General features: G+C 42.8%; 2 protein-coding genes across 4 annotated transcripts in view; one reads left to right on the top strand and one right to left on the bottom strand.

Annotated features, from left to right (window-relative positions):
• Positions 1–1,394: 1,394 nt before the first annotated feature.
• On the bottom strand, positions 1,395–20,627 carry FUNDC2 (FUN14 domain containing 2). The gene is made up of 5 exons (XM_045472202.1): positions 20,422–20,627; positions 16,502–16,652; positions 10,770–10,845; positions 5,979–6,110; positions 1,395–2,579 (listed from the first exon to the last, which is right to left on the bottom strand). The coding sequence occupies exons 1-5, from the start codon at positions 20,555–20,557 to the stop codon at positions 2,502–2,504; spliced, it is 573 nt and encodes a 190-aa protein (XP_045328158.1). The 5' UTR covers positions 20,558–20,627; the 3' UTR covers positions 1,395–2,501.
• A 414-nt stretch (positions 20,628–21,041) lies between these two features.
• F8 (coagulation factor VIII) overlaps positions 21,042–25,954 on the top strand; it is a 130,643-nt gene continuing 125,730 nt past the window's right edge. The window contains exons 1-2 of one of the 3 annotated variants that reach the window (XM_045472199.1): positions 21,042–21,282; positions 23,403–23,498. In XM_045472199.1, the coding sequence (XP_045328155.1) occupies positions 23,458–23,498 (41 nt within the window). In that variant the 5' untranslated portion in view covers positions 21,042–21,282; positions 23,403–23,457. Of the gene's footprint in view, positions 21,283–23,148; positions 23,499–25,954 lie in introns of those variants that run through there. The other 2 variants (XM_045472200.1, XM_045472196.1) reach the window with 2 other exon arrangements.

Here is a 25,954-nt window from a genome sequence, read left to right as displayed (position 1 = left end):
CCGACCTGCAACACTGACCTTCACCGCGCACCTTAGGGCCCCAGAAGCAGCCAGCTGGGAATACACTTCAGGAGAGGCCTATGGATCTTATTTCAACCTATTATCCACGACAACCTGCTCAAAGCTTAGAATGACCTGCCCATCTCTGTTGTCATGGCCAATAATCACGGAAAAACGGATGGATATAAGGCAACTCCCACCCCACTAGAGAGGCAGCCAGTGGCCACTCTCCCTGTCATGCAACCCACAGGGGCACAGGGCACTTCAGTTAGGATTTACTTGAGTAAATCAGTCACCATTCTATTGGGCTGGGTGAATGACATGGCATAACCCAGGGACCCAGGCCTCAGAAGCAGAATGGGGAAAATTAAGGGACAAATAACTCAGTGTCTTCAATAAATATATTGCAGGCCAAAAACAAACAAACAAACAAACAAACAAACAAGCAAGCAAAAAAGAACATACAGGATTAAAAGAGACTTAAACAGACCATCTGAATGCAATGTGGGTATATGTCATATGGATACTGATTCAAACAAACCAAAATGTAAAACCTTGGAGATGGGAAATTTTGAAAACTGGCCAGATAACTGATGATATTAAGGGATTACTGTTAAGTTTTTGGTATGACAGTAGGGTACTGTATTCATGATTTTTAAAACCAGTTGTTACCTTTTAGAGACACGTACTTAAATATAATGAAATGATACATCTGTATTTGTTTCAAAACACTTGATAAAACAAGCTATAATCTGATGATCACTGCAGGTAGGTGATAAGATATATGAGGCTCATCGTACTTTCTCTACTTTTAGATATATTTGTTTTCATAATAAAGTTTTCATATATGTTTTCATAATAAAAAGTAATAACAAGTTTTTAAGTTCTTATACAAAATATGCAACACAGAGCCTCATACCATTATGATTTGAGGATGCTTCATACAAATTATAAGCAAAACTTTCATGTTGCCTTAAAGTAAGGGGAAAAATGCAGGTGGATGAATCCTAAAAAGTTCCACACATCCATTGGTAGCTACAATTTACAAATTCAATACATCATTCCCAAGATTAGTAAAAAGGCAAATGTTCTAAAAGAAGGCCTTAAAAACATACATTTTGCAAACAATCAGCTGCAAGTTTAGGAATTCTAAGTTTTCTGCATTCTCAGAACTCAAAAAGTCTCCAAGAATTCTTTAGATCAGTCCCTTTCCTGGATACATTTATATGAGGTCGTCGTTCATATATTCAACCAACACTGAACACCTACTAAGTGCTCGGTTCCATCGTAACGGTGAAGACACAAGCCTTACCCTCCAGAAGTGGATATTCTAGATGAGGCTGCAGACATGGTAATGGGCTATTATAACAAAACGTGCTAAGATTCTAAGCATGTGTATGTGTCCGTAAACTTTTATTTTGAAGAATAATTCGAAGAGGTGGGGTCACTGACACAGCACGTTATGTTGGAGGATGGCAATAATTTACTTCACACATGTCGCTGCTATTGTTCTCCACTCTGAATGCCTGGAACGCCAGCTCTTTAAAACTATGGCTCAAATGTGAGAGATTTCATACCAACTAGGTAGAGAAGTAGTAGAATTTCACACAGGAACTATGGCTACCCCTAAAGTTTTGACAAGAGGTAAATAATACTTAACGTTTCAAAGCTTAAAACCGTTCCTATGAGATAAAAATCCAAGAGTTTCTTCCATCTCCCACCTAAAGTCACTTATTTCACCATGAAAAAAACCCTGTGGAAATAGCCATGAGTTGCTTTATGGTGGAATACATCCCTGGATAGTATCTTAACACCTTTAAGTGATTCACTAAGTTTGATCATTCAACGATGTATCTATTGGTTGGTTTCCCTAAAGACGTTCCCTCCAAACACAATACCTTCAGCTCAGCACAAGTTCATTCCATATTCAGATTTTTCAATTATAGTGCTTATACTGCCATTTTGGTCAGGATAATTACAGCAAGCATATAAATAGCTCTCTTTCTGTAATCTAAAAGCAACTAAAAAAAAGAAAGTAGACACCAAGATACCAAGTCTTTCATGCTTAAAGGCAAATATATTCAGTTCCTTTCCATGCAACACATAAGGTATCTATATGCTTATTATTTCTTTCCAAAGCAAGTCTGCGACAACCTCTGAGGATCCACTCATCCTCCAAGCTGGGCCATCTTATACCATGCTCTGTTAAGTATCTTATATGGGAGGAGGGAAAGGAACATTTTTGCTGACCTACAGATTAGTCAAGTGGGGAGTGTGCTGGGAGAAGAGCTAACGTCTATGGTCTCTTCCGTTGCCATCGAGCTCACAGTAGGGCCATATCAACTTGTACCAACAGATGCCTATAGAAGCCATTCAGATATGCCGCAGCAGGGAGGAGGAAGGCACAGAAGAAGAGAAGCAGGAGATACTTGATGTCTATGATGGAGTGTAGAGGCTGCTGGCTGGAAAACACAGGAATAATGGAAGTGAAGTTGACCTCTTTAGGATGCCATGCCAAGTAGAAAGCCTCCGAAAAATCCACCAGTCACTAGAATGTTCTTCTTCACAAATGACACTACCTAGAAACAGAACAGAGCACAAATGGGTTGTTTTGCTAAGGACCTTATTATTAGGAATCACGTGTCTTTTACCCTATGCAATCCCCACAACATGGGCTCTCTGATCAAGGCGGTAGCAGGGGTGTGAAGTGATGAAATTCAAGAGATGGTTTCAAGATGGGACTTCGAGGGGCGCCTGGGTGGCGCGGTCGGTTGGGCGTCCGACTTCGGCGAGGTCACGATCTCGCGGTCCGTGGGTTCGAGCCCCACGTCGGGCTCTGGGCTGATGGCTCGGAGCCTGGAGCCTGTTTCCGATTCTGTGTCTCCCTCTCTCTCTGCCCCTCCCCCGTTCATGCTCTGTCTCTCTCTGTCCCAAAAATGAATAAACGTTGAAAAAAAAAAATTAAAAAAAAAAAAAAAAAAAAAAAAAGATGGGACTTCGAATGGATGACTAGCCATATGAGGGATTAGAAGGAGAAGCCAAAGGCAACTCCTTGGGTTCGGTCTTCAGTAATGTCTGTTACAGAGCTAAGAAATCTGCCTGAGAATTCATTCAGGAACAGGGAAGGACAGAGTTCACAGGGAAGTTATGGGAAAAGAATAAAGCTGTATTCAATAAACTGGTGACAGCTTACAATTTAAGTTTATATATATATGTGTGTGTGTATGCATATATATATACATATACATATATACATATATACACATATACATCTATACACACACACACACACACACACATATATATATATACACACACACATATACACAATTTTTTTGAGAGAGAGAGCAGGGGAGGGGTAGACAGAGAGGAAGAGAGAGGATCCCAAGCAGGCTCCACACTGTCAGCACAGAGCCCAACATGGAGCTTGAACCCACAAATTGTGAGATCATGACCTGAGCCAAAATCAAGAGTCGCATGCTTAACTGACTAAGACACTCAGGTGCCCCTACAGTTTCCAAATTCACTTCTTCCATTCTCTCTGACACCTACTTTCCAATAGAGGCTGCTCATTCTGAAGTCTCTTCTCCAAATCTCTCTACCCACTCATCCTGTCCATCCATCAGTCCATCTGTCCATCTACCCACCCACTCCCCTCTGAGGTCTCTTCTCAATTAGATGCCACGGATTTGCATTCTCACACCTCAACGTATCAGAAGATGATTAAAATAAGGATATCTTAAGTTCACAAAGCCTCTACCTGCTGTCTACTCATCTGCAGCTCAGAACATGCACTCAGCACCCTTTGGCTCCGATGACCATGCTCTATCAATTTCCATTTGACAGACCTTTGGTAAGTCATTCAGACTGCCTCTTTTTCCCAAGTACAACGATCACCTTAGAAAGCATTCACTGATGGGGCGCCTTGGTGGCTCAGTTGGTTAAGCATCTGACTTTGGCTCAGATCATGATCTCATGGTTCATGAGTTCGAGCCCCTCGTCAAGCTTTCTGCTGACAGCTCGGAGCCTGGAGCCTGCTTCAGATTCTGTGTCTCCTTCTCTCTCTGCCCCTACCCGACTTGTGCTCTGTCTCTCTCTCTCTCAAATATAAATAAACATTAAAAAAAATTAAAACTGAAAAGCACTCATTGCGACAACACATCCAATATCCCAGCCTAATCATTTCACGAACTCAAGCAAAGTGGTGAGTTCATCTCCCAACCATTTAAGCCACTCACACCCCGGCCTTCTCCTCTGGGGCTCTCTAGCACTCTTCCTCCCACTATGTCTACGTCTCCCTATGTCAGTTCCACTTGTCCCCTGGACTTGAGGCCTTGTCTTTGGCCATCTACCATCAGGGGGAGTGAAAAAAATCATACGAATTCCTGAAGTAATTGTTTTCATTCATTATCTTTTTCTTACTTCCTACTCATTCCTCAACTCGCTACCATTTGGCCTTCAACTCCACCACCCCACCAAAACTGCTGTTGCCAAAGTCACTGATGATTTTACTGCTAAACACTGAATTTCTCATCCTCATTCCCTGGCTTCCCAGGTAAGAGCATGGGCTCTGAGGGGGGAACCAGCCACTAACCCCGGGGCCTGTGACAGTTCCAGACCATGAACAGGAACACAAAAATTTGTGGAATCAATTACAAACCTTTTGGTTAGTTTATAACAAATTCCCTCTGTGTGTCAACAGTTAGTTCTAATCAAACATCAGGCTAATACCTTTGACTACATACACTTCCCACGTCTTTGAAGAAGTTTTCAACAATCATGTATTACTTTTGTAAACACCTGAACGATAAACTTTTGGGAAAATGAAAACAGTGTCAGTTTCATAACCCTGAGCTTGAGGTGGGGGGATAGGAGTGGGAGGGACCACCTGCACTCCTGGGCCCTCACAGATGCTCCTTTCCATTCTGGGCAAAGGACCAGTTTCGGCCTGCCACCCACCACCACAGAGAGACTGCCATTATGCGCCTGGCGAGGGGACTTGTCCGTTCAGTACTTTCTAGTCTGCTAACTCATTTACCATCCATCTATCTGCTTTTCAACTTCTAAAAATTTGCTGACGTTTCTTGTCTTCTGGCATTCTTTTCCTGTTCTCTCGGTCCTTCTGGGTTTAACCTGTTTTATTTTGTTACCATCATTTGGCAGTATTTCAAGGCCAAGGCCTATTGCAATTTACCTCTAAATCCTCCCTCTGCACTCATTCCAACCCCTTTCTCTGTGAATGCGGAAGAGCATGGCTCCAGGCCGTGCAAGGTAGAAGGCACCTTCTTGACTCCTTGATCCTATTTATTTCCTGCTCCCCACTTCAGTGCACTTATTTCCTTACACCCTCAACATATTTCTAGAGGTAATAAAGAAGAAGCGAAATACAGTCTTTGGAAAAGGAAGGACTTCTCCTGTCCAAGCGCCAGCCAGTATAACCAGACCTGGTTCTATGCGGTAGAGCAGGCTTGGCACAATACAGCCTGTAACCCAAAACCAGCCGGCTGCCTGTCTGAAATAAAGTTTCCTCGTGACACAGCCACACCCACTTGTCTGCATATCATCTGTGGGTATTTTCATGCAACGTGATGGAGCTCAGTAGTTGTGACAGAGGCCACAGGGCCTACAAGGCTGGAAATATTTATCGTCTGGCCCTTTATGAAAAAAGTTTGCCCACCTCTGGGCTGGATACTCCTGCTACTCTCTGTACGTGTAAAACATCGACATTTCAGAGAAGGGTGTGCATGGAGACAAAGTATGACTTAAAGCCATCTATATCCCATTTGCCGCACTGCCCCAGTTCCTACAAGAAATTCAAGGCATGACCCAGCCACGTATGTACACGTATCACTTTGTGTTCTCAGTCACTGATAAAGGCCACCAACACATTACCCGGCTGTGAAACAAGGCCTCTGAGGTGAAGGTACTCCATCTAAGGCCGACACTTTTCACACTGCAGGCAAACAAAACAGTCTCACCTCCTCTGCTTTGCTTTTGACCTCGCTGGGTATCTGGCTGCTCTTACGGATCTTCAGTTGTTCCTTGGCTTTCTTCATGTCCTTCTCTACTCGCTGCCAGTCAATCTTGATGTACCCGGTATGGTTTGCAAGCTAGAGTTTCAATAATGACAGCAAGAAATAAGAAAGATAGGCTTGTTATTTCTGTTCATTAGGGTTAATCGCTGAAGCACATTATCAAAAACCTATCTGATTTTCCATTTCTGGAGACATCTGCCATCCCGTTCATTGCATGACAATGACATTCACTCCACATCTCAGTGTCCACCCTATGTGCAAGACCCCATGCCTGATGCCAGATCAACAGACTGGCCTTTGGTGACCGCTGGCAACTGTTTTACTTTATTTGTACTCTTATCCCTCACTAAGAACTTTTAAGTTAGTTTAAAAATATAAAATGGTAAGATGAAAATCAGAATTGAAACCCAAACTCAAGATTTCAGGTGAAGACACCTTACTGACCTTCGAGCCAACATAAGCACGAGTTTTCTGACAATGTAGTCATCGCTGTTGCTCAGAAAGAAATCCTCTAGGACATGGCTGCACAGAGATTTCTTATGAGCAACTTCATATACTGGGCACTGAGAAAAATACAACCAAATATACATATAGAATATGCCTACTTCTCTTTATAAAGACGGCAGACACAAACACTAAAACTCAAAAAAAAAAAAAAAAAACAATTTCAATGAGAATGTGTGAATAGGATAAAAATGATTCAAGTAGGGGCATCTGGGGGGCTCAGTCAGTTGAGGGTCCTACTCTTGATTTCAGCTCAGGTCATGATCTCACAGTTCATGAGATCGAGCCCCACACGGGGCTCCTCACTGACAGTGCAAAGCCTGCCTGGGATTCTCTCTCTCTGCCCCTCTCCCACTTGTGACTCTCTGAAAATAAATAAAGTTAAAACAAATGATTCAAGTATGTTGTTTTCTGACGGATTAATGTTGTCCCAGGAATGAAGAGGCTGATTATACCCCACCAACGATCTTCCGCTGATACCACGTCTCTCCACCGAAGTTTGGATTTCTCAAAGTATCTCAAATTGAAACTGTCCTCTCTGTAGTCTCCCACAGAGCACCGTGGCTCTTCCTCCAGTCTCTGTTTTATGTCACGGCACCACCAACCAGTCACCCACCCAAACCAGGCTGGAAAAAGTATTCGCAGTGCATATAATATACAAAACATTAGTATTCATAAAAACTGAAATTCTTCTCCAGATCAGAAAGGAGGCAAGTTGTTGCTATTTGTAGACATCTCTGTCTACATAATCTCAAAGAATCCAACACAAAAAATAAACTGGAGTGCTGGGTGGCTCAGTCAGTTAAGTGTCCAACTTTGGCTCAGGTCATGATCTCCCGGTCTGTGGGTTCAAGCCCCACATTGGGCTCCGTGCTGACAGCTCAGAGCCTGGAGCCCGCTTCAGATTCTGTGTCTCCCTCTCTCTCTGCCCCTCCCCTACTGGCACTCTGTCTGTCTGTCTGTCTCTCTCTCTCTCAAAAATAAATAAACATTAAAAGAAATTCAGGGGCACCTGGGTGGCTCAGTCAGTTAAGCATCTAACTCCAGCTCGTCATGATCTCACGGTTCGTGGGTTTGGGCCCTGCGTCAGGCCCCACACCGGCAGTGTGGGGCCTGCCTGTGATCCTCTCTCTCCTCTGTCTGCCCCCACCTCTCAAAATAAAGAAATAAACTTAAAAAAAAGAGCTTGCTCCCTATGAGAACTGGTTCTACATACGAGCTGTTTCCACAGCATGACAGCTGTACCTCCAGGCTGACGCTGGCGTCAGCTCCATGACCAAGATCTACAGGGAACATCAGAGAAGTGGGGTCATGCCCAGCCACTTCAACAGAGGCTCAAAGAGTGTGGCCTGCAGGGTCCTCCAAGCCCGAGAGGGGCATAAAATGGTGGAAAGGGACCAAGATGGGGGCTGCAAACTGACACCTCAGGGACAGAGAGATGTGGACAGAATGCGAGACAGGTGGCAGCTGCCAACAAGAAGCATTAAAACATATGCTGTGTTAATAAACTGCCTCATTTGGGGAAAAAGGGGAGTTTAAGCAAGGCTGCAGAATACAAGAGCAACACACAAAATCAATCGTATTCTTTTTGCCAGCAAGTGAAACAGCTGGAAATGGGAATAAAATTCATGATTTATAATAGCTGTAAAATAAATACTGGGTAGAAATCGAAACAAAAATCAAATAGGATCTGCATGCTGAAAACCACAAAATGCTGAAGAATTTCAAGATGAACAAATAAATGGTGAGACAGGCCATGCACATGGAATTGAAGACTTGATGAAGAAATGATGTCCGATTCTTTCCAAGATGTCCGACTGATCCCAACCCCAGCAGGAGTTTTACAGATACACAAACAAGCTGCTTCTAAAATGTACATGGAAGGCACCTGGGTGGCTCAGTTGGTTGAGTGTATGACTCTTGATCTCGGCTCAGGTCATGATCTCAGGGTAGTGGGATCATGTCCCGTGTCAGGCTCTACACTCAGCGTGGACGTGGATTCTCTATCTCTCTCTCCCTCTACCCCCTCCCCTGCTCACATGCTAAAATAAAAAAAATAAATACAAATAAAAGGTCTACAGAAAGACAAAGGGATTAGAACAGCTAAAATGGTTCTGAAAAAGAAGAGAATTGGAGGAATCGCACTACCTGATTTTAGGATTTACAACCCTTTAATATCCCTTTAATGGGACAAAATAAAAAGTACAGAAATGGACAACACAATTTAAAAATGGGCAAAAGACCTGAATAGACACTTTGTCAAAAAGGAGATGTGGACAGCAAATAAGCACAGGAAAAGATGTCCCACGTTATTAGTTGTGCCATTCTAAGTCCAACTGGAAAGTCTGGGGGCTGAGGGTGAGTGGCCAAGGAAAGCCACAGTGCAACTAAAGCCCTAAGGTGTCTAGGAAGGAAATCAAGGCAGAGGTATACGGGATGTATGGATGAAAAATTTTAAATTCTATGCAAAGACATTAAAGACCTAAATAAATGGGAAGTACATATTCACACGTGACTCATGATCATAAAAGATCTTAATTTTCCCCAAATTTATCTATATCGTTCTCATGCAATTCCAGTAAAAATTTCAACAGAATTTTTGAAAATAATTGACAAGCCTGTTCTAAAATTTAGATGGACAAGCAAAAATTATGAAAGCAGCCACGATGCTCCGGAATGATATGGGGAGGAGCCTGTATTACCAACTATCAAGTAGAAAGTTGCCCAGACAACTCGAATCAGATCCACACGTCTGGATTAACATATGACAGATGCCACACTACAAATACTGAGGGAAGACTCACTACATGCCGCTAGCACAATGACGAGTACGAAGGAAAGGAACCTAGATCCCTGTGTGAAGCGTCAGGCCTAGCGCCACCCGCATCCCTCCGGTGACCGGTAGCGTGAGTGCACAGCATGAACTCTCCAGGTCTCACCTCCCTCAGCAAGGAAGCGTTTCTAGTAGCAATCGCTTCTGTCAGTCACTGCCCCTCCAAAAAACAGAGGGTACGCTCAGATTGAGACATTCTGTCACATATATCAATACTGAACCGTTCTGTTGTACGCCTGAAACTCACATTGTATGTCAATTATACTTTAAGTGAAGAAAGCTTTAGGTGAAAGAAAAAAGATATTTGAAAGCAACATTAAGGTATTTACAGAGTCTGGGGCAGGGTTGGGGGAGCACCGGGAGAGAGCTGTCACTGCACTTCTGCCCCACGGGGCAGGAGGAAGGAGAGAGGGGGAGATATGAGGGGGCCCATGACTTGCAGCGAGTCTGACCTCCTTGAGAGATGAAGCGAGGCCCGGCCCTGCAGCAGCCACCTCCCCCGTGTAACTACGTGGGACCTCCGGCCACAAGCACACACCCTCCCCTCCCCGAACTTCTGACCCATGGAAACTGTGAGAGAGAAATACTACACCCAACTGAGCCGGGCCCCGGCCTCTACCCTGGCCCGCCAGGTGCCAGCCCCCTCCTCCTGCACGGTCCTTCTTCCCCTGACCCATCTGGGAGACTCACTGCGCCTGCAGTTCGAAGGCAGCACCGACCTTGCTGAAGTGAGGGCTATCAACCATGGAAGGAGGCAAAGGGCTAGGAATTTGGAGACTGTGGCACAATCCAACAAGTTCTGTCTCCTACAGAGCAGTGCTTCTCTAGGAGTGTACAAGTACTCAGATGGGCAACTGCATCTACCTGCTATGGAATCGGGGGACGAGGTCTCAAGCACCAGCGGTCTTTAAACGTCCTCAGGTGATTCCAATGTGGAGTCAGGTGTGCAAAGCAATGCCAAATGCTGCCTCAGAGAATCAATACCCAATAGTTCTGAAATCAACTCCGGGCCAAACACACAAGACTGAATATCATTTAGCCCTCGTCTCCTTGGCTGCTCTGGGATCAATGTGCCCTGGGCAAAATAATAGTATCACAAGGTACTTGCATCACACTTCGTATTTTTGAAATCACGTTTCATATTTCAACTGGTCTTGAAAACCCTATGAGGGAACTATGATAAGGAATATTCCCTGTTATAAATTATGAAATAAAATGTGACTAGTAGTTGATGAAAGTGGACTCAAATGCTCACTAGAATTTCAGATAGTACGCTGAAAACAAGGGCAAAGGCTGTTCTGGTGTAATACAGCCAGGACTCGAGTACGGCTCCTCACATCACATTCCCCATGGGCAAGGGGGACTTCCAAACACCCCGGAACACGTCACATACAGACCTGAAGGAGAAAAAATCCACCTCCCACAGCTGTTGCAGCCAACTTTCCAACCTTCTGGAATATGAAACCCGTGCACCTACAAAAACCAAACCAATATCAGACAAGTCGACAAGCTGTCAAATACACAGAAACATGTACTTCTAACAATGTTCAGATCGTAATTACCTTGGGATGATCCAGCTCCTTCCCACTCTTATACAACATAAGGAAGGAACAAAGGCTCTGCACTCAGAAAGACCCTGATTCAAATTTTACCTCTACCACTTACTAATTTTGAGCAAATCCCTTAAAGCTTTTAGGTTGCAGGGTGCCTGAGTGGCTCAGTCGGTTGGGCAACTGACTTCAGCTCAGGTCATGATCTCACAGTTCATGGGTTTGAGCCCCGAGTCGGGCTCTGTGCTGACAGCTCGGAACCTGGAGTCTTCTTCGGATTCTGTGTCTCCCTCGCTCTCTGCCCCTCCCCCGCTCATGATCTCTCTCTCTCTCTCTCTCTCTCTCTCTCAAAAATAAATAAACTTAAAAAAAATTTAAAAAAACTTTTAGGGGTGCCTGGGTGGCTCAGTCGGTTGAGTGTCCAACTTCGGCTCAGGTCATGATCTTGCAAGTTCGTGAGTTCCAATTGTGTTTCTATATATAAGCAACGAACAATCCAAAATTGATATTTTAAAATACCATTTACAATAGCATCAAAAAGAAGATGTGCAAGACCTACAAAGCATTGCTGGGAGAAATTAAAAGAAACCCAAACCAATCCATAAACCATGTTTATGGATCAATGCAATGCCAGTCAAAATCATATCAGGCTTTTTGTAGAAATTGGCAGCAAGCTTATTCTAAACTTCATATGAAAATGCTGCACTGGGTGTTATATGGAAACCAATTTGACAATAAATTTCATATATTAAAAAAAAAAAAAAAAAAGAAAATGCTGTGTACCCAGAACAGTCAAATCAACTTAGAAAAACAACGTTGTAAGATTTATGCTACCTGATTTCATGACTTATTATAAAGTTATCGTGATCAAAACAGTGTGATGCTAGCACAAAGATAGACAAATCAACTTAAAAAAGAGTTTAGAAACAGGGGTGCCTGGCTGGCTCAGTGGGAAGAGCATGTGACTCTTGATCTCAGGGTCATGGTTCAAGCCCCACAGTGGGGGTAGAGATTACGTAAAAATAAAATCTAAAAAAAAAAGTTCAGAAACAGACATATAGTTAGTTGATTTTTGACACGAGTGCAAAAGCGATTCAGTGTAGAGAAGTATAGTCTATTCATCAAACCATGTGGACACAATTACATATCATATGCAAATAAAGAACTTAGATTCCTACCTTGCAACATAAACAAAAAGCAAATCAAAATGGATCAATGGATCATGGTCCTAACCGAAAAATCTAAACCTATGTATCATCTAGAAGAGAACACGGAAGAAAATCTTGGTGATCCTGGGTCAGGAAAATATTCTCACACATGACACCAAAAGCTACAGGTATAAAAGAAAGAGCCAGTAACTTACATTTCAAGGTTCAGAACTTCTGTTCTTAACTGTTAAGATAATAAACCGCTATAGAGTAGAAGAATTTATTTGCAAACCACATATCTGATATAAAACTTGTACCTGGAGTGAAGAACTCTCATAACTCTGTTATGAGAAAATCAACATCCCAATAAAAATATGGAGAAAAGAAAACAGATACCTCATCAAAGATATATGGATGGCAAAAATAAACCCATGAACAGATGCTGACATCATTAATTGTTAGTGAAATGCAAATTAAAGCCACAATGAGATACCACTTTCCACCCACCAGGATGGCTGTGATCAAAATGACATACTGCCAAAGTGTTAGGGCTGGTAGAGGTATAAGATAGTACAGGCACTTTAGAAAAGCATATGGCAAGTTCTTAAGAAATTAAAGCATTCCACCTATAATCCCCAGCCATATTATTCACAGGTATTGACCCAAAAGAAATGAAAGCATACATTCACAGAGACTTGTACACAAATGCTCACAGCAGTTTTACCCCCAAAGTGGAAACAAACCTGTATTTAACAAAGGTAAATGGATAAACAAAATGGTTCATCCACACAGCGGATTACTACTCAGCAATAAAAAGGAATGAACAACTGATTAAAAAAAAAAAAAAACAGCACAGATGAACCTCCAAGTTAACATGCTAAGCACAAGAAAGCAGCCAGACAAACAAGAACACATACTGTATAATTCCATTTATCTATAATTCTAGAAGATGCAAAGTAATCTGTAGTGATAAAAAGCAGATCAGTGGTTGATAGAGGCATAAAAGGGATTATGAAGAGGTATGAAGAAACTTTTAGAGTGATAGATGTGCTCATTACCTTGATTGTGGTGATGATTTATAGGTGTGTATATGCCAAAATTTATCAAATTGTATACTTTAAGCAACCGTATCTTATGATATGCCAATTTATTAAACTGTTAAAAAAATAATAAAGAACAGCCAAGAAATTCCTAAAAACCAAGATGGCAGTTGCGGTTCCACACACACACACACACACACACACACACACACACACACACACACACGCAGGTCTGACACATGGCAGAGCACTAGGGGGAGGAGAGCATATCCAATAAAGTGAGTTGGGACAAGTGGGTATTGTACGTGGAAAAAAAGAAAGAAGTGTCGACCAACACTAAACACCAAAAACGATTCCGGGTGGATTTATAAATGTAAATGTGAAAGGTAAAACAAAAAGTTCTAGCGTGTGGGGTAGGCAAAAAAAATTACTTCAACAGAACATAAAAATTACTATTAAGGTAAAGATCGATAAATTTACATTGAAAATACTACACGTTCATCAAAAGACACCAAAAGGCAAATGAAAAGACAATCACAGAATGCAGAATGTGCAAAAATACCTGCAAAATGTACAACCAATAAAGAACTCGTATTCAGAATACATAAAGAATGCTTACAACTCTCAATAAGAAAAAGAATGACAACTTAAGAGAAAAATTACAAAAGATTAAAAATGAGACTTCATCAAAGACGTGGTCCAGAAGGGTCATGGAACACACGTAAAAGCTGTTCAATTCCACCAGTACTCAGGGAAATGCAACGAAAACCATGTGAGATGCCACGATCAGACCACCAAAACTTTCGGTCTGGCAGTACCAAGTGCTTACAAGAATGTACAGCATCAGGAACATCAACCCTTGCTGTGGAGAGGCAAACAGTTACAATCACTTTTGGAAAGTGGTTTTTCAAATCAAGTAACAGTTTGACATTACCCAGCAAAGCTGAAGACACTTAAACCTCACGATCCAGCAATTCAACTCCTGGGTCTAGACCCTACAAAAAAGTGCATATGTATGGACCAGGAAATTTATATGGAGTGTTCATATCAGCAGTGTTTAAATTAGCCAAAAATTGAACCAACCCAAGTGTCAGTCATCACCTGGATAAGAACACTGTGGTATACTCATCTGATGGAATTCTAAACACCAATGAAAACAAAGGAACTACAACTACACGCATGGTCGTGTATACGAAAGAAGTTGAGAAAAAAGGGAAGACTCAAAAGAATACACAAGTGTGTCTATTTAAAGTTCAAAAACAGGTCAACGACAGTATAATATTTCCTGATTGAACTGCTGTTAAAAGTAAAAAGAAAAGCAAGGAGCTCAGGACAGCGTTCATCTCTAGAGTTTTTGGGGTGCCAGCCACATGTTTTCAACCTGAGTGTCTGTTAAACAGGTGCTCACTCCATACGTATTCATTAATATCATATGCGCTGTTCTATAGATTATGTTGTACAATAGGAGTTTTAAATGTAGAATGGAGAGATGAGATTGATGCATTATGTCTTCCTGACTAAATCTATTAAACCTGTTGAGTTTACTACAAATAAATCCATAGGCTGTGTCACATTAAGAACGTTATCATCTGACACAGCTAAGAAACAAGTGGCTAGCTCCCTAGTATACCACTTTCCGGCTCTGAGACCCTGGACCTTCTAAGCCTTAGTTCCTATAAAATGAGAATGATTGGGGCGCCTGGGTGGCTCAGTCGGTTGAGCGTCCGACTTCGGCTCAGGTCACGATCTCGCGGTCCGTGAGTTCGAGCCCCGCGTCGGGCTCTGGGCTGATGGCTCAGAGCCTGGAGCCTGCTTCCGATTCTGTGTCTCCCTCTCTCTCTGCCCCTCCCCCGTTCGTGCTGTGTCTCTCTCTGTCTCAAAAATAAATGTTAAAAAAAATTTTTTTTAAAATAAAATGAGAATGATTACAGTACCAATTTCAGAGTTGTTGTGAGAAGGAAATGAGCTATCTATATACATACTTTACATATTTGTGTTTTTTGCATTCTCCACTTCTCAGTGTGGAGAAAAGGGAACCCTTGTGTACTCTTGCTGGGACTGTAAATTGGTACAGCCATTGTGGAAAACAATACGGAGGTGGCTCAAAAAACTAAAAATAGAACTGCCATATGATCCAGCAATTCCACCTCTGGGAATACATCTAAAGGAAATTAAAACATGAACTCAAAAAGATATTTGCACCCCCATGTTCACTGCATCACTGTTCACAATAGCCAAGACATGGAAACAACCTACGTGTTGATCAATGGGTGAAAAAACATGAGATATGATCTATCTATCTATAGAGAGATATTTTCACACACACACACACACAATGGACTATTATTCAGCCATAAGGCGGGGGGGGAATCCTATCAATTGTGACAACATGGATTCACCTTGAGGACATGATGCTGAGTGAGGTAAGTCAGACAAATAAAGACAAATACTGCAAGATCTCACTTATATGTGAGATCTTATATGTGCAATCCCTTATTTAAAAAACTTTTTCAAATTTAATGTTTATTTTTAAGAGTGAGAGACAGAGCTCAAGCAGGGGAGGGACAGAGAGAGAGGGAGACACAGAATCCGAAGCAGGCTCTAGGCTCCAAGCTGTCAGCACAGAACCCAATGTGGGGCTCAAAGTCATGAACCGCGAGATCATGACCTGCACCAAAGTCGGATGCTCAACCAACTGAGCCACCCAGGCACCCCATGTGCAATCTCTTATGTGTACAGTCTAAAATAAACACAAAACTCATAGAAAAAGACATCAGATTTATGGTTACAGGGGGCTGGGGGAGGGGGAACTAGATGAAGGTGGTCAAAAGGTACAAACTTGGAGTTATAAATAAGTATTAGGGACATAACGTACAATGTAATGTCTGCAGCTAACACTGCTGTATAAGAAAATGGTTATGAGAGTAGATCCTGAGAGTTCTCATCACAAGGAGAAAGTATTTTCTTCTCTTTTTACTGTATGTATATGAGATGATGAATGTTCATTGAACCTACTATGGTAACCATTTCACAATATATGTAAGTGAAACCATCATGCTATATACCTTAAACTTACCCAGTGATGCATATTTATTTCTTGATAAAACTGGAAAAAAAATGAGGATAGATAATACCAGTACCAATTTCAAGAGTTGTGAAAAGGAAATGAAATATATAAATACTCAAAATACTGCCTGGAATGTAATAAATACTCATGTGTATAACCACAACCATTAAGTAGCACTTTAACAAGATGTTTAGATGAATGCTACACATTAAGTGATCAATTTCACAAAAGTTCATGTGTTTTCACTGGTTAAGGAGGTGGTTCCCACGAGTACAATACTAAATCATGCAAAAAAAGATACTGGACATCTTTCGTATCACTTACCATCCAGTGACACCTCCAATTACCAGCTGGGTCGCCACGCTGTATTTTTCAGCTGAGGGCCCAGATTCCTGCCCAAATAGCTTGCGCCACCATGGCTGCTTTTTAGCAAATTCTGCAAGGTCCAGTGACTCAAAATTTCTCTCAAAGTTTCCTACAAGAATTAAGATACGGAATAAGAAAATACTTACTTTTACAATAAATCACAATTCTTAACTAGATTGAGATTTTTAAGAAACAGGTATTGTAATAAGAACCTCCAAATATTATTATATTTTAAATAGTAAATTAACTCTGAAATCGTGGATAGCATTTTTAAAAATCAGAATAAAATCAACAAATAATAGCTGCCTTAGAGAAAAAAATAACTAGACAATTTAGAATTACTGCTCTAATTTTTCCTCTCGAATTTAAAAACAAACAAAGGACCTACAAAAGCCTGCTAGTAATAATTAGTATCTTAAGTGAAATGGATTTTTTTCATTTGCCTCTCCTTTTAATGTTTGTTTATTTTTGAGACAGAGACAGAGTGCGATTGGGGGAGGGGCAGACAGAGAAGGAGACACAGAACCCAAAGCAGGCTCCAGGCTCTGAGCTGTGAGCACTGAGCCTAATGCAGCGCTCGAACTCATGAGCCGTGAGATCATAACCTGAGCCGAAGTCAGACACTTAACTGACTGAGCCGCCCAGGCGCCCTTGCCTCTCCTCTTTGAAGAGTCACTCAGTACTATTCAGTAGCCCACAAATTCACAAATTCTTACTACTATATGAATCTCCATTGATAATAAGGATAAATGGTAATGTTTTATTGAACTCTTACTAGACAATGCTTACCAGGAAATGTGCTAAGCAACAAATACATATTTCTAATTAAATCCACAGAACATAGTAGGTACAAAAAAAAAGGTACTATTTATTAACTCCACTTTCTAATCAAGAAATGGAAGCTCAGGGGCGCCTGGGGGGCTCAGTCGGTTAAGCATCCGACTCTTGGTTTCGGCTCAGGTCATGATCTCACCGTTCCTGAGCTAGAGCCCCACATCGGGCTCTGCGCTGACAGTGCAGAGACTGCTTGGGATTCTCTCTCTCCCTCTCCCTGCCCCTCCCCTGCTTGTGCACTCTCTGAAAATATATAAATAAACATTAAAAAAAAAAAAAAGAAATGGAGGCTCAGAGGTTAAGTGATTTGCCCAAGAAAGGAGAAAGAGTTAACAAAATGTCTAATCCCTTTCTCTGTGAGAAGATAATGCAGGGATAAATTTAATGAAATACGCACAAGACCTCTGCACTATAATGAAGAACAAAACACTGCAGGGAAACAGTGAAAATGACTGAAATTAATGGAGATATGTACTATGATTTGCAAGGCAATATTATTTAAATGTTCATTCTCTCCATATTGATGTATAGACTCAACACCATCCCAGTCAAAAGGTAGGTTTTTATCTAGAAATTGACAGGCTGGTTCCAAAATGTATTTGGAGGTGCAAAAGACTTCCTTGAGTAGTGTTCCAGCTACTATGGCAAATTATGCCAAACCTTCATGGAGCTAAAGAATCATTTATTATGCTCTTAAACTCTGTGGATCAGGATTCAGATAGGATATAGTGTTACAGTTTACCCCTGTTACACGATGTGTGAGGATTCCGCTGGAAGGCTTACAGGCAGAAGGTCTGGAATCATCTCCCACACTGACATATACAGGCTACTTCTCTATGTAGGTTAATTTGGGCTTCCTTACAGCATGGTGCCTAGGCTCAAGGGTGGATGGCCCAAGGCAAGTAGTGAGAGACCAATGGAGTGAAGGAGCATGAGGGCCAGGCAGAAGCTATGAAAACCATTTAAGACCTAGCCCCAGAAACCATGCAGCGTTACTTCTACCACATTCTGTAGAAGTGGTCACAAACCCTTATGCAGATTCAAGAGGGAATGCATAGATCCCATCACTGAGTGGGAGGAGTATCAAAGTCACACCGAGAAAAGAGCAGCTGGAATGGGAGATATCGTTGCAGTTGTTTAGGAAAATCTAATGTGCCACAAGTGGTCAAAACAATTTTGGGGGGGGGGGAAGAACAAAGTTAAAGGAATTTCAAGACTTCTCATAAAGCTACAGAATACTACAGCTGCCTAATGTCAAGACTTACACAGCCACCATATTTGACGGTGTACCACTAACCTAAGGATACACAAATATTATCAATGGAAGAGAATACAGAGTCCACAAGTAGATCTACACATACGGTCATGTGATTTTCAGTAACGTGGTACCAAGGTAATTTAATGGAGAAAGAGTCTTCTTAACAAATTGTGTTAGAACTACTAGTTATCTGTACTGAAAAAAAATGCAATCCCTACCTTATATCAGACACGAAATATACTTCAAGATGGATCACAGACCCCAATTTAACAGAACCAAAATATGGACACGTGAGGAACTGGGTCCTCTAATGGCTTCACAAGTAGTTACATGAAAATTATTTTTCTTTCTTTTAATGTTTATTTTTGAGAGAGAGAGAGAGAGAGAGAGAGAGAGAGAGAGAGATGGAGCATGAGCAGGGGAGGGGCAGAGAAAGAGGGAGACACAGAATCAGAAGCAGGCTCCAGGCTCCCAGCTGTCAGCACAGACTCCAATGCAGGGCTGGAACCCATGAACGATGAGATCATGACCTGAGCTGAAGTCGGATACCGGTCGGAGGCTCAACCGACTGAGCCACCAGGCGCCATGAAAAATTATTTTTCTAATGTAACATTAAGCACCAGCACAACACAACAGTAAGACATTACTGCTGTGTTGATGAAGAAATTCTCTCCCTGGGTTAAAGAATATCAGTGAAAACAAGAATACGTTTTGAGTTTTGTTTTAATGTAACTTTACCAAAGCCCATCAGCTCTATAGGGGGCTCCAGTCAAAAGGGGTCCCTGAACCTGTATTTTTTAAGTGAATGAGAGCATTCTACTCCGCAGGAAAATAATTAAATTGTGCATTCGAACCCCTTAGTCACTTAGATTTGGTGGGGTGCTGGTCAATGTTTACCAACCGGCTGGGAGTGATCTGCTGCGTACATCCATTTCCACTATGTAGTCACCCCCGGTGGGTGTGACATCACGACCCTAAGGGCTGGAAAGAGACGCACAGCAGCACACCATACTGTTATTTCCATCACATAGACACAATACATGTGAATAACCTCGAAAGCACACATAACAGCGAAACACAGCAAATAATTAAGAAGTGATGAATTCTGAATATCCTCACTGCCTTTGTTTTTAACATAATTTACGTAATTGGGGGGTTTACATAATTGGGTTTTCGATGATAGCTCTGTTTAGCAATAGGATATTGAGAGCCAGTAATGAACTAAATATAACCTGAAGCAGGATAATTAGTCGGGGAAGAAGCATGACTTAAAAGTCATGCTCCCATGTATATTTTATTACAGGGAATCTTCCTGACCACGCGGACTAAATAAGAAACGATTTCAAAGTACAATCCGATGTGTACTACTCTTTGGAAGACATTAAAAGCGCAAGAGGAGGCTCCCTGCGCAAAGAAGCTTGCCAGGTGTTGGGGACGAACGTGCAAAGGGACAAAGAAGCCGCCTCGGTCTGAAAGCGCCAGAGTGCTTCCGAGAACAAGGACAGAATGTCTCCTGGCTTAGGCTGTTCGGGGCGGCGCCGGAAGGCTGAGCGAGCCCAACCGGAGACAACGCCTCGGGGCGGTTCGGTCCCAGCCCGGCGCCTGACCTTGGCCGGACCCTGGGAGCGGCCAGGCCAGCGGCGAGCCCAGGGCGCCCTCCCCGGCCGCGAGCGGCCCGGACTCCCGGGGGAGCTCTGCCGAGACCCGCCGGCGCGCGGCCCTCCCCCTTCCGGGACCCAGAGAGGCGGCTCCGCGTGGCGTCGGCGGTGCGCGCGCCCGCCTTTACCTTGACTGGAAGCGGCCATTTCGGCGAGCTCGTCTCGCGATGACAGCCGCAGGGTTTTGGCGCGATAGGACACGGAGTGGCGCGCCGCCGTCGCCGCCGCGAGCGGGCTTCCGGCACGTGGGCCAGATGTTTCCATTCCCACGGCGGCAGCGGAAGAGGCTGAGCGGCGCGCCCGGAGGTGGCGCCCCGCCCGCGCGCCAGGCTGCGTCACAAGGCTCCGCGGCCCCGCCCGGCAGGAGCGCCGAGCCGCGCGTGCGCGGAAAGCCTTCCCGGACTGACGTGCCCACCTAGCAGATTCCCGGGACGCGCCCACGACCCGGCCCTTCCCTAGTAAGGACTGTTTTACCCATTACATTATTAAAAATAACACTGGCTCGTGGTGTTAGTTCATGGAAATGTCGAGCAGATATTTATCGGCGCTTGCTCTGTGCCCGACTCCGTTCCAGCGCAGAAAGACATTTAAAAAAAAAAAACCGTTGCGATTTTACTGAGAAGCGCTTGGAAAGAAGAGCTTCCCTGCCTGCAGGGCCCGTGGAGCCCTTGGAGCTTGTACCAGGGCGCGTCTCCCCGCCCCGCAGCTACTCCTGTCGCTCTCACTCCGTCCTAGTTAGTGGCCGCTTCCGCGTACCGAAGACCGGTGTTAATTCTGAACTCCTCTCTCAGCGCCACAAATCCACTTCAGCGGCAGCCCCCATCAATAGCCCTTCACAGTGAATCCGGCCATTTCTCACACTCCACTGCTACCGTCTTAGCCCAAGTCACAATCATTTCTTGCCCGCAGTTGACAGGTCGACCTGCTCCTACTCTTTATCCCCCTGAAGTCTGTCCTCTCCACCGCGGACGGAAAGATCAGTCTAAAAGGTAATTCTGATCACAGCCTTCCTCCATTCAGAACCCTAGCCCGGCTCCCTATTGCTCTCAGTGCAGAAGCCAAACTCCCTTTGCCGAAATGTAATCTCGGTGACACTTTCCATGACCGTGCCCATTTAAAATTGCAACCTGGTACACCCCTCTTTTCCCTTCCCCTGCTTACTTTCCTTTTGTGCACGGCTCTTCGTTCACCTTCTAACGTACGGTGTGAGGCACTCATGTATCATACGTATTGCTTCTATCAGTTGTTTATATTTCTCAAAGCTGTGTACCCAGTGCATGGAAGTGTAGCATAGGAGTTTGGAGCGTGACTTCTGGAACTGGATTACATGGGTTGGAATGCTACCACTTGCAACCTCTGTGACCTTGGCCAAGTTGCCTAACCTCTCTGTGCTTGAGTTTCATCACCTGTAAAATGAAGACAAGAATAGCAGACCGCATTAAAGTAAAGTAACTTAGATCAGTTCCTGGCATATAGTACATGCCAGCTATTATGTCCGCATCCTGGTGCCTAGTAGAAGGTCTCAGCAAATGGTTACCAAAGGGGCTTCTTCCTACTTCGTTCCAAGCTGGACAGTACCCTACCAGTTGCTCCCAGGTACATTTGTACCTGTGCACAACTGGGCTCTCAGTGATAACATTTCTTGTAGCAACGCGAGTGAAGCTTCTTCCTGTTATCTTCTGTACTTTGAGGCCCTCCCCCGTCCCCCCAGATAAACATTAACCTGAGTAGGGCCTCTGCTTAAGCTCAGCACCGCTACCTTTTCATGTAAGGAGATATATCCCATACCTCAATGCAAACCAACTTAAGCATCAGGTAACTACAATGCAGGATTAAAAAAAATACATGAATGCTAGGTGGTTATGAGTGCTATCTACAGAACTGAAGCCAGGAGCCTTATCAGTAGTGCCGGTGGGGGTAGAAACTTACAACATAAATGTGGTGGGCCATGTTTAAGCTCATTGAGAAGGCGAGATGTGAGCCAAGACTTGAAGGAGATATGGAAGTGGAAATGTGTAGAGGTCTGGGGGAAAGGTGTTTTAGGTAGAGAAAATAGCAAGTGCTAAGGTCTAGGTGCAAGAGAGTGCTTCATATTTTAAGGAAGAGCAAGAAGGCCAGTAGCCATAGTGATATGAGGCCGCAAGAGGTCTGGAGGAAAGGGCCGTGCAGATCATGGGAGATACTCTAGACCATGGTAAAGATGTAGGATTTTACTCTGAGTGAAGTCAGAGGCCAGTGGAGGGTTCTGAGCAAAGGAGTGACATGATCTGGTTTATAGTTTTATTTTTTGTGTGTTTTTTCTTGATGTTTATTTCTTTATTTTTGAGAGAGAGAGAGAGTGAGAGAAAGAGAATCCCAAGCAGGCTCCACATTGTCAGCACAGAGCCCCACGTGGGGCTTGAACTCATGAACCCTGAGATCATGACCTGAGCTGAAATCAAGGGTCGGAAGCTTAACTGACTGAGCCACCCAGGCACCCCTGCTTTATAGTTTTAAAAAGTCACTTGGTGGTGGCTATTCGAGGGGTAAGGGCAGAAACAGGGAGACTATTAGAATACTGGTTACTCTTGTTTGTGAAAGTGGATTCCAGAATCTCCAACAACATCCAGACCTCTTGCTGCTGCTGCTGCTGCTGCTGCTGCTAAGGAAGAAGGCTGGACTAGGCTAGGAATATGAATACACATTAAAGCTCCTCTTCACCTTGACCTCTCCGTCCCTCTCTTCCTTTCCTTAAAGGTTCTGCTAAAGCAGCATTCTTGTGTCCCTACCACTCTCAGAAGTGAATGGGTTAAGATTTAGCTCAGCCTCCCTTTTCCTATTCGGTTCTTCCTGTGGCTGCTTCCCACTGCCACAAAGGAAGCAATCTTATCTGTTACTGCTTACTGCTAATGCTGCTGTAACATCCAGCAGGTAAAGTTCCCTAAAATTCACAGCAAAAATTTTGGGACTTTTCTCTAAATCATAGAAAATTTACCTTTTTTCTCCTGGGAGCTGAAGATATTTTAGAGGAAAAGTATTCTTTCGCTTCTTCAGTTGGACATTTTCTAGCAATACGAGCCATGCAAATAGAACTCTCCACCTGCTTCTTTCTGTGCCTTCTGCCATTCAGCTTCAGTGCCACAAGAAAATACTACCTGGGCGCAGTGGAACTGTCCTGGGACTATATGCAAAGTGAACTGCTCAGTGAGCTGCACGTGGACACAAGGTAATGGCATGTTCTACAGGGTCCAGTCAGGACTGTGAGAATGTGATTGGTTGGAGGAAGGTGCCGACATCAGGTTAGGGTAGCTGTGATGCTGGTTATATGTGATATCACAAATGCTAATTGCCAATTGTCACAGATCTGAACTATTTGTTGATATGTTGCTCTGTTTTGTCCATTGCTTCTCTTTGTCACATGCCGCCACTCTGGAAACCAGACCGCAGAGTAGAGGGAGAACAAGGAGGCAAGGAGCCTGAGAGAGAACAAAACTTCCCCCAGCCTACCCCCAAGTTTCCATCCAGAGAAGCAGAGCCATGAGATCCCATCAATATTACCCACAACTTTAGTCTGTACTTCTGTGTGGGTGTGGTGTGGTTTTGATATCTTTGCCCGGTTTTGGTTTAAGGATTAGCCATGAGTTCAGAAGCTTTTCATCTTTTTGGGTTGCAGTGCATTTGGGGAGACTAGTAAATAATTTTTTCGATATTATCTATGATCATTGATTTGTTCAGATTTCTCTGCCTCTTCTTCAGTCGAATTTGGTTGTATATATTTTCCTAGAAAGGAATCTGTCATCCCTGGATTTGATAATGTATTGGTATCAAGTCACATAATAGTCTTGTGATGTTGTTCAACTGTTCTGTGTCTGTAGTTCTATTTCCTTTTTCATTCTTTTTTTTTTTTTCAACGTTTATTTCTTTTTTTTGGGACAGAGAGAGACAGAGCATGAACGGGGGAGGGGCAGAGAGAGAGGGAGACACAGAATCAGAAACAGGCTCCAGGCTCTGAGCCATCAGCCCAGAGCCCGACGCGGGGCTCGAACTCACGGACCGCGAGATCGTGACCTGGCTGAAGTCGGACGCTTAACTGACTGCGCCACCCAGGCGCCCCTCCTTTTTCATTCTTATATTGTGTATTTCCTCTTTCCTTCTCTTAAAAATAATATTTCCGGAAAGTTTCTCAATTGTATTGATCTTGTCAGGAACAATCTTTTGGTTCTATCAATTTCTACTTTTACTTTCAGGAATTCATTCCTTCTTTCTAATTTCCTTTGCTTCATTTCGCTGATTTATTGCTTATTGAGTTGAGTGCTGAAATCATTTATTTTACATTATTTTTGTTTTCTTTAAAGGTGTATCATACAGATTTAACCCCAATACATCTATAATGGCAATTTAATATTAACTGTGATGTCATACGTACTTTATAGTCTTTTTTGTCCTTTCTGTTTGGCTCCCGACCCTCCTTCTACATTAGCCCCCTTCTTGCCTGTCCCCAACCAGATAACCCTAGGATGATAGTATAGACTCGTGCACACACATATACACATATATATGCAAATAAAGGTTTTGTTGGTCATTGTTTTACAAAAATGGGATATTACACACACGTCACTCTCTCATTAACACCTAGTATAATTCTGTCTAAGTCAATTGGCATAGCTTCAGTTCATTCTTTTTAATGACCACATAAGGTTCCATATTATTTCCATTTTTTGGTCATTATCTCCTATATCATTACATACGGTGGTTTTATTCCTCTGGGACTCATTCTCAAGAGGAATATATTACTGGAATGAAGGGAATATTTTCTATTTGTTTTTAACTTCCAGAAAGGCCAGAACTCTTCAAACATTTCTGCTATCAATGTATGCAAGTGACCATCTCCCAGCTTTCACATCATTAAGTGTTGTTTTGTTTTTTAACTTTTTGTCAATTGGGGTATAATGATACTGTGTCATTACTTTAATTGCATTCCTTTTATTTCTTAGGTTGAACATCTTTTCAAGTGCCTGTTGGCTCTTGCATTTATATTTTGAGATTTGGCTATTCTATGTTTTGCCCATTTTTCTTTGGGCTCTTTTATTTTTTTTAATTACAAAAGCTCTTTTATTATCACAAGTATTAACCCTTTATTATATTGCATTAATATACTAGCGCACAGAGCAATTTCCCCCAAGACCTATTGTCTACTGAGTTTGTTTATAACTTTTAATAAAATTTTTAAAAATTTATGCTCAAGTGTATCTACCTTTTCTTTCATATCTTCAGAGTGGCCAGTGTTGGTTAAAACCGTTTTCTGCTCATCAAGGTTGTATGTGTATTCTCCCAGATCTTCTTGCAAGATTTTTATTGTTTTGCTTTTTACATTTCTGGTGTCAATTCATCTGATATTTATATTTGCATATGGTATAGAAGTGGGTATATTTGCATATGGTATCCCACTTCTGTCTAGTTTTATTTCTATCCAGATCAGTAGCCCTATTGCAGTGGCACCATTTATCAAATAATACATCTTTTACTGCTGATTCGAATAAACACATTCATCATATAAATTTCTCATATATACAGGGCACCTGGGTGGCTCAGTCAGTTGGGTGCCCAACATTGGCTCAAGTCATGATCTCATGGTTTGTGAGTTCTAGCCCCATGTTGGGCTCTGTGGAGACAGCGCAGGGC

This window comes from Leopardus geoffroyi, chromosome X (genome assembly GCF_018350155.1).
Source record: "Leopardus geoffroyi isolate Oge1 chromosome X, O.geoffroyi_Oge1_pat1.0, whole genome shotgun sequence".
Taxonomy (NCBI): domain Eukaryota; kingdom Metazoa; phylum Chordata; class Mammalia; order Carnivora; family Felidae; genus Leopardus; species Leopardus geoffroyi.
Note: the sequence above shows the minus strand (reverse complement) of the source record. Positions and strands in the feature narration are given on the sequence as shown.

Bases quoted from the DNA above. Each gene is read 5' to 3' on its own strand.
- FUNDC2 (XM_045472202.1), bottom strand. From the start codon at position 20,557: ATGGAAACATCTGGCCCACGTGCCGGAAGCCCGCTCGCGGCGGCGACG. The intron at 6,111-10,769 runs GTCTGTATGTGA...TTGAAACTCTAG, and splicing joins GTGGATTTTTTCTCCTTCAG to CTTGCAAACCATACCGGGTA. The intron at 2,580-5,978 runs GTGAGACTGTTT...TTCTGTTTCTAG, and splicing joins TCAAAAGCAAAGCAGAGGAG to GTAGTGTCATTTGTGAAGAA.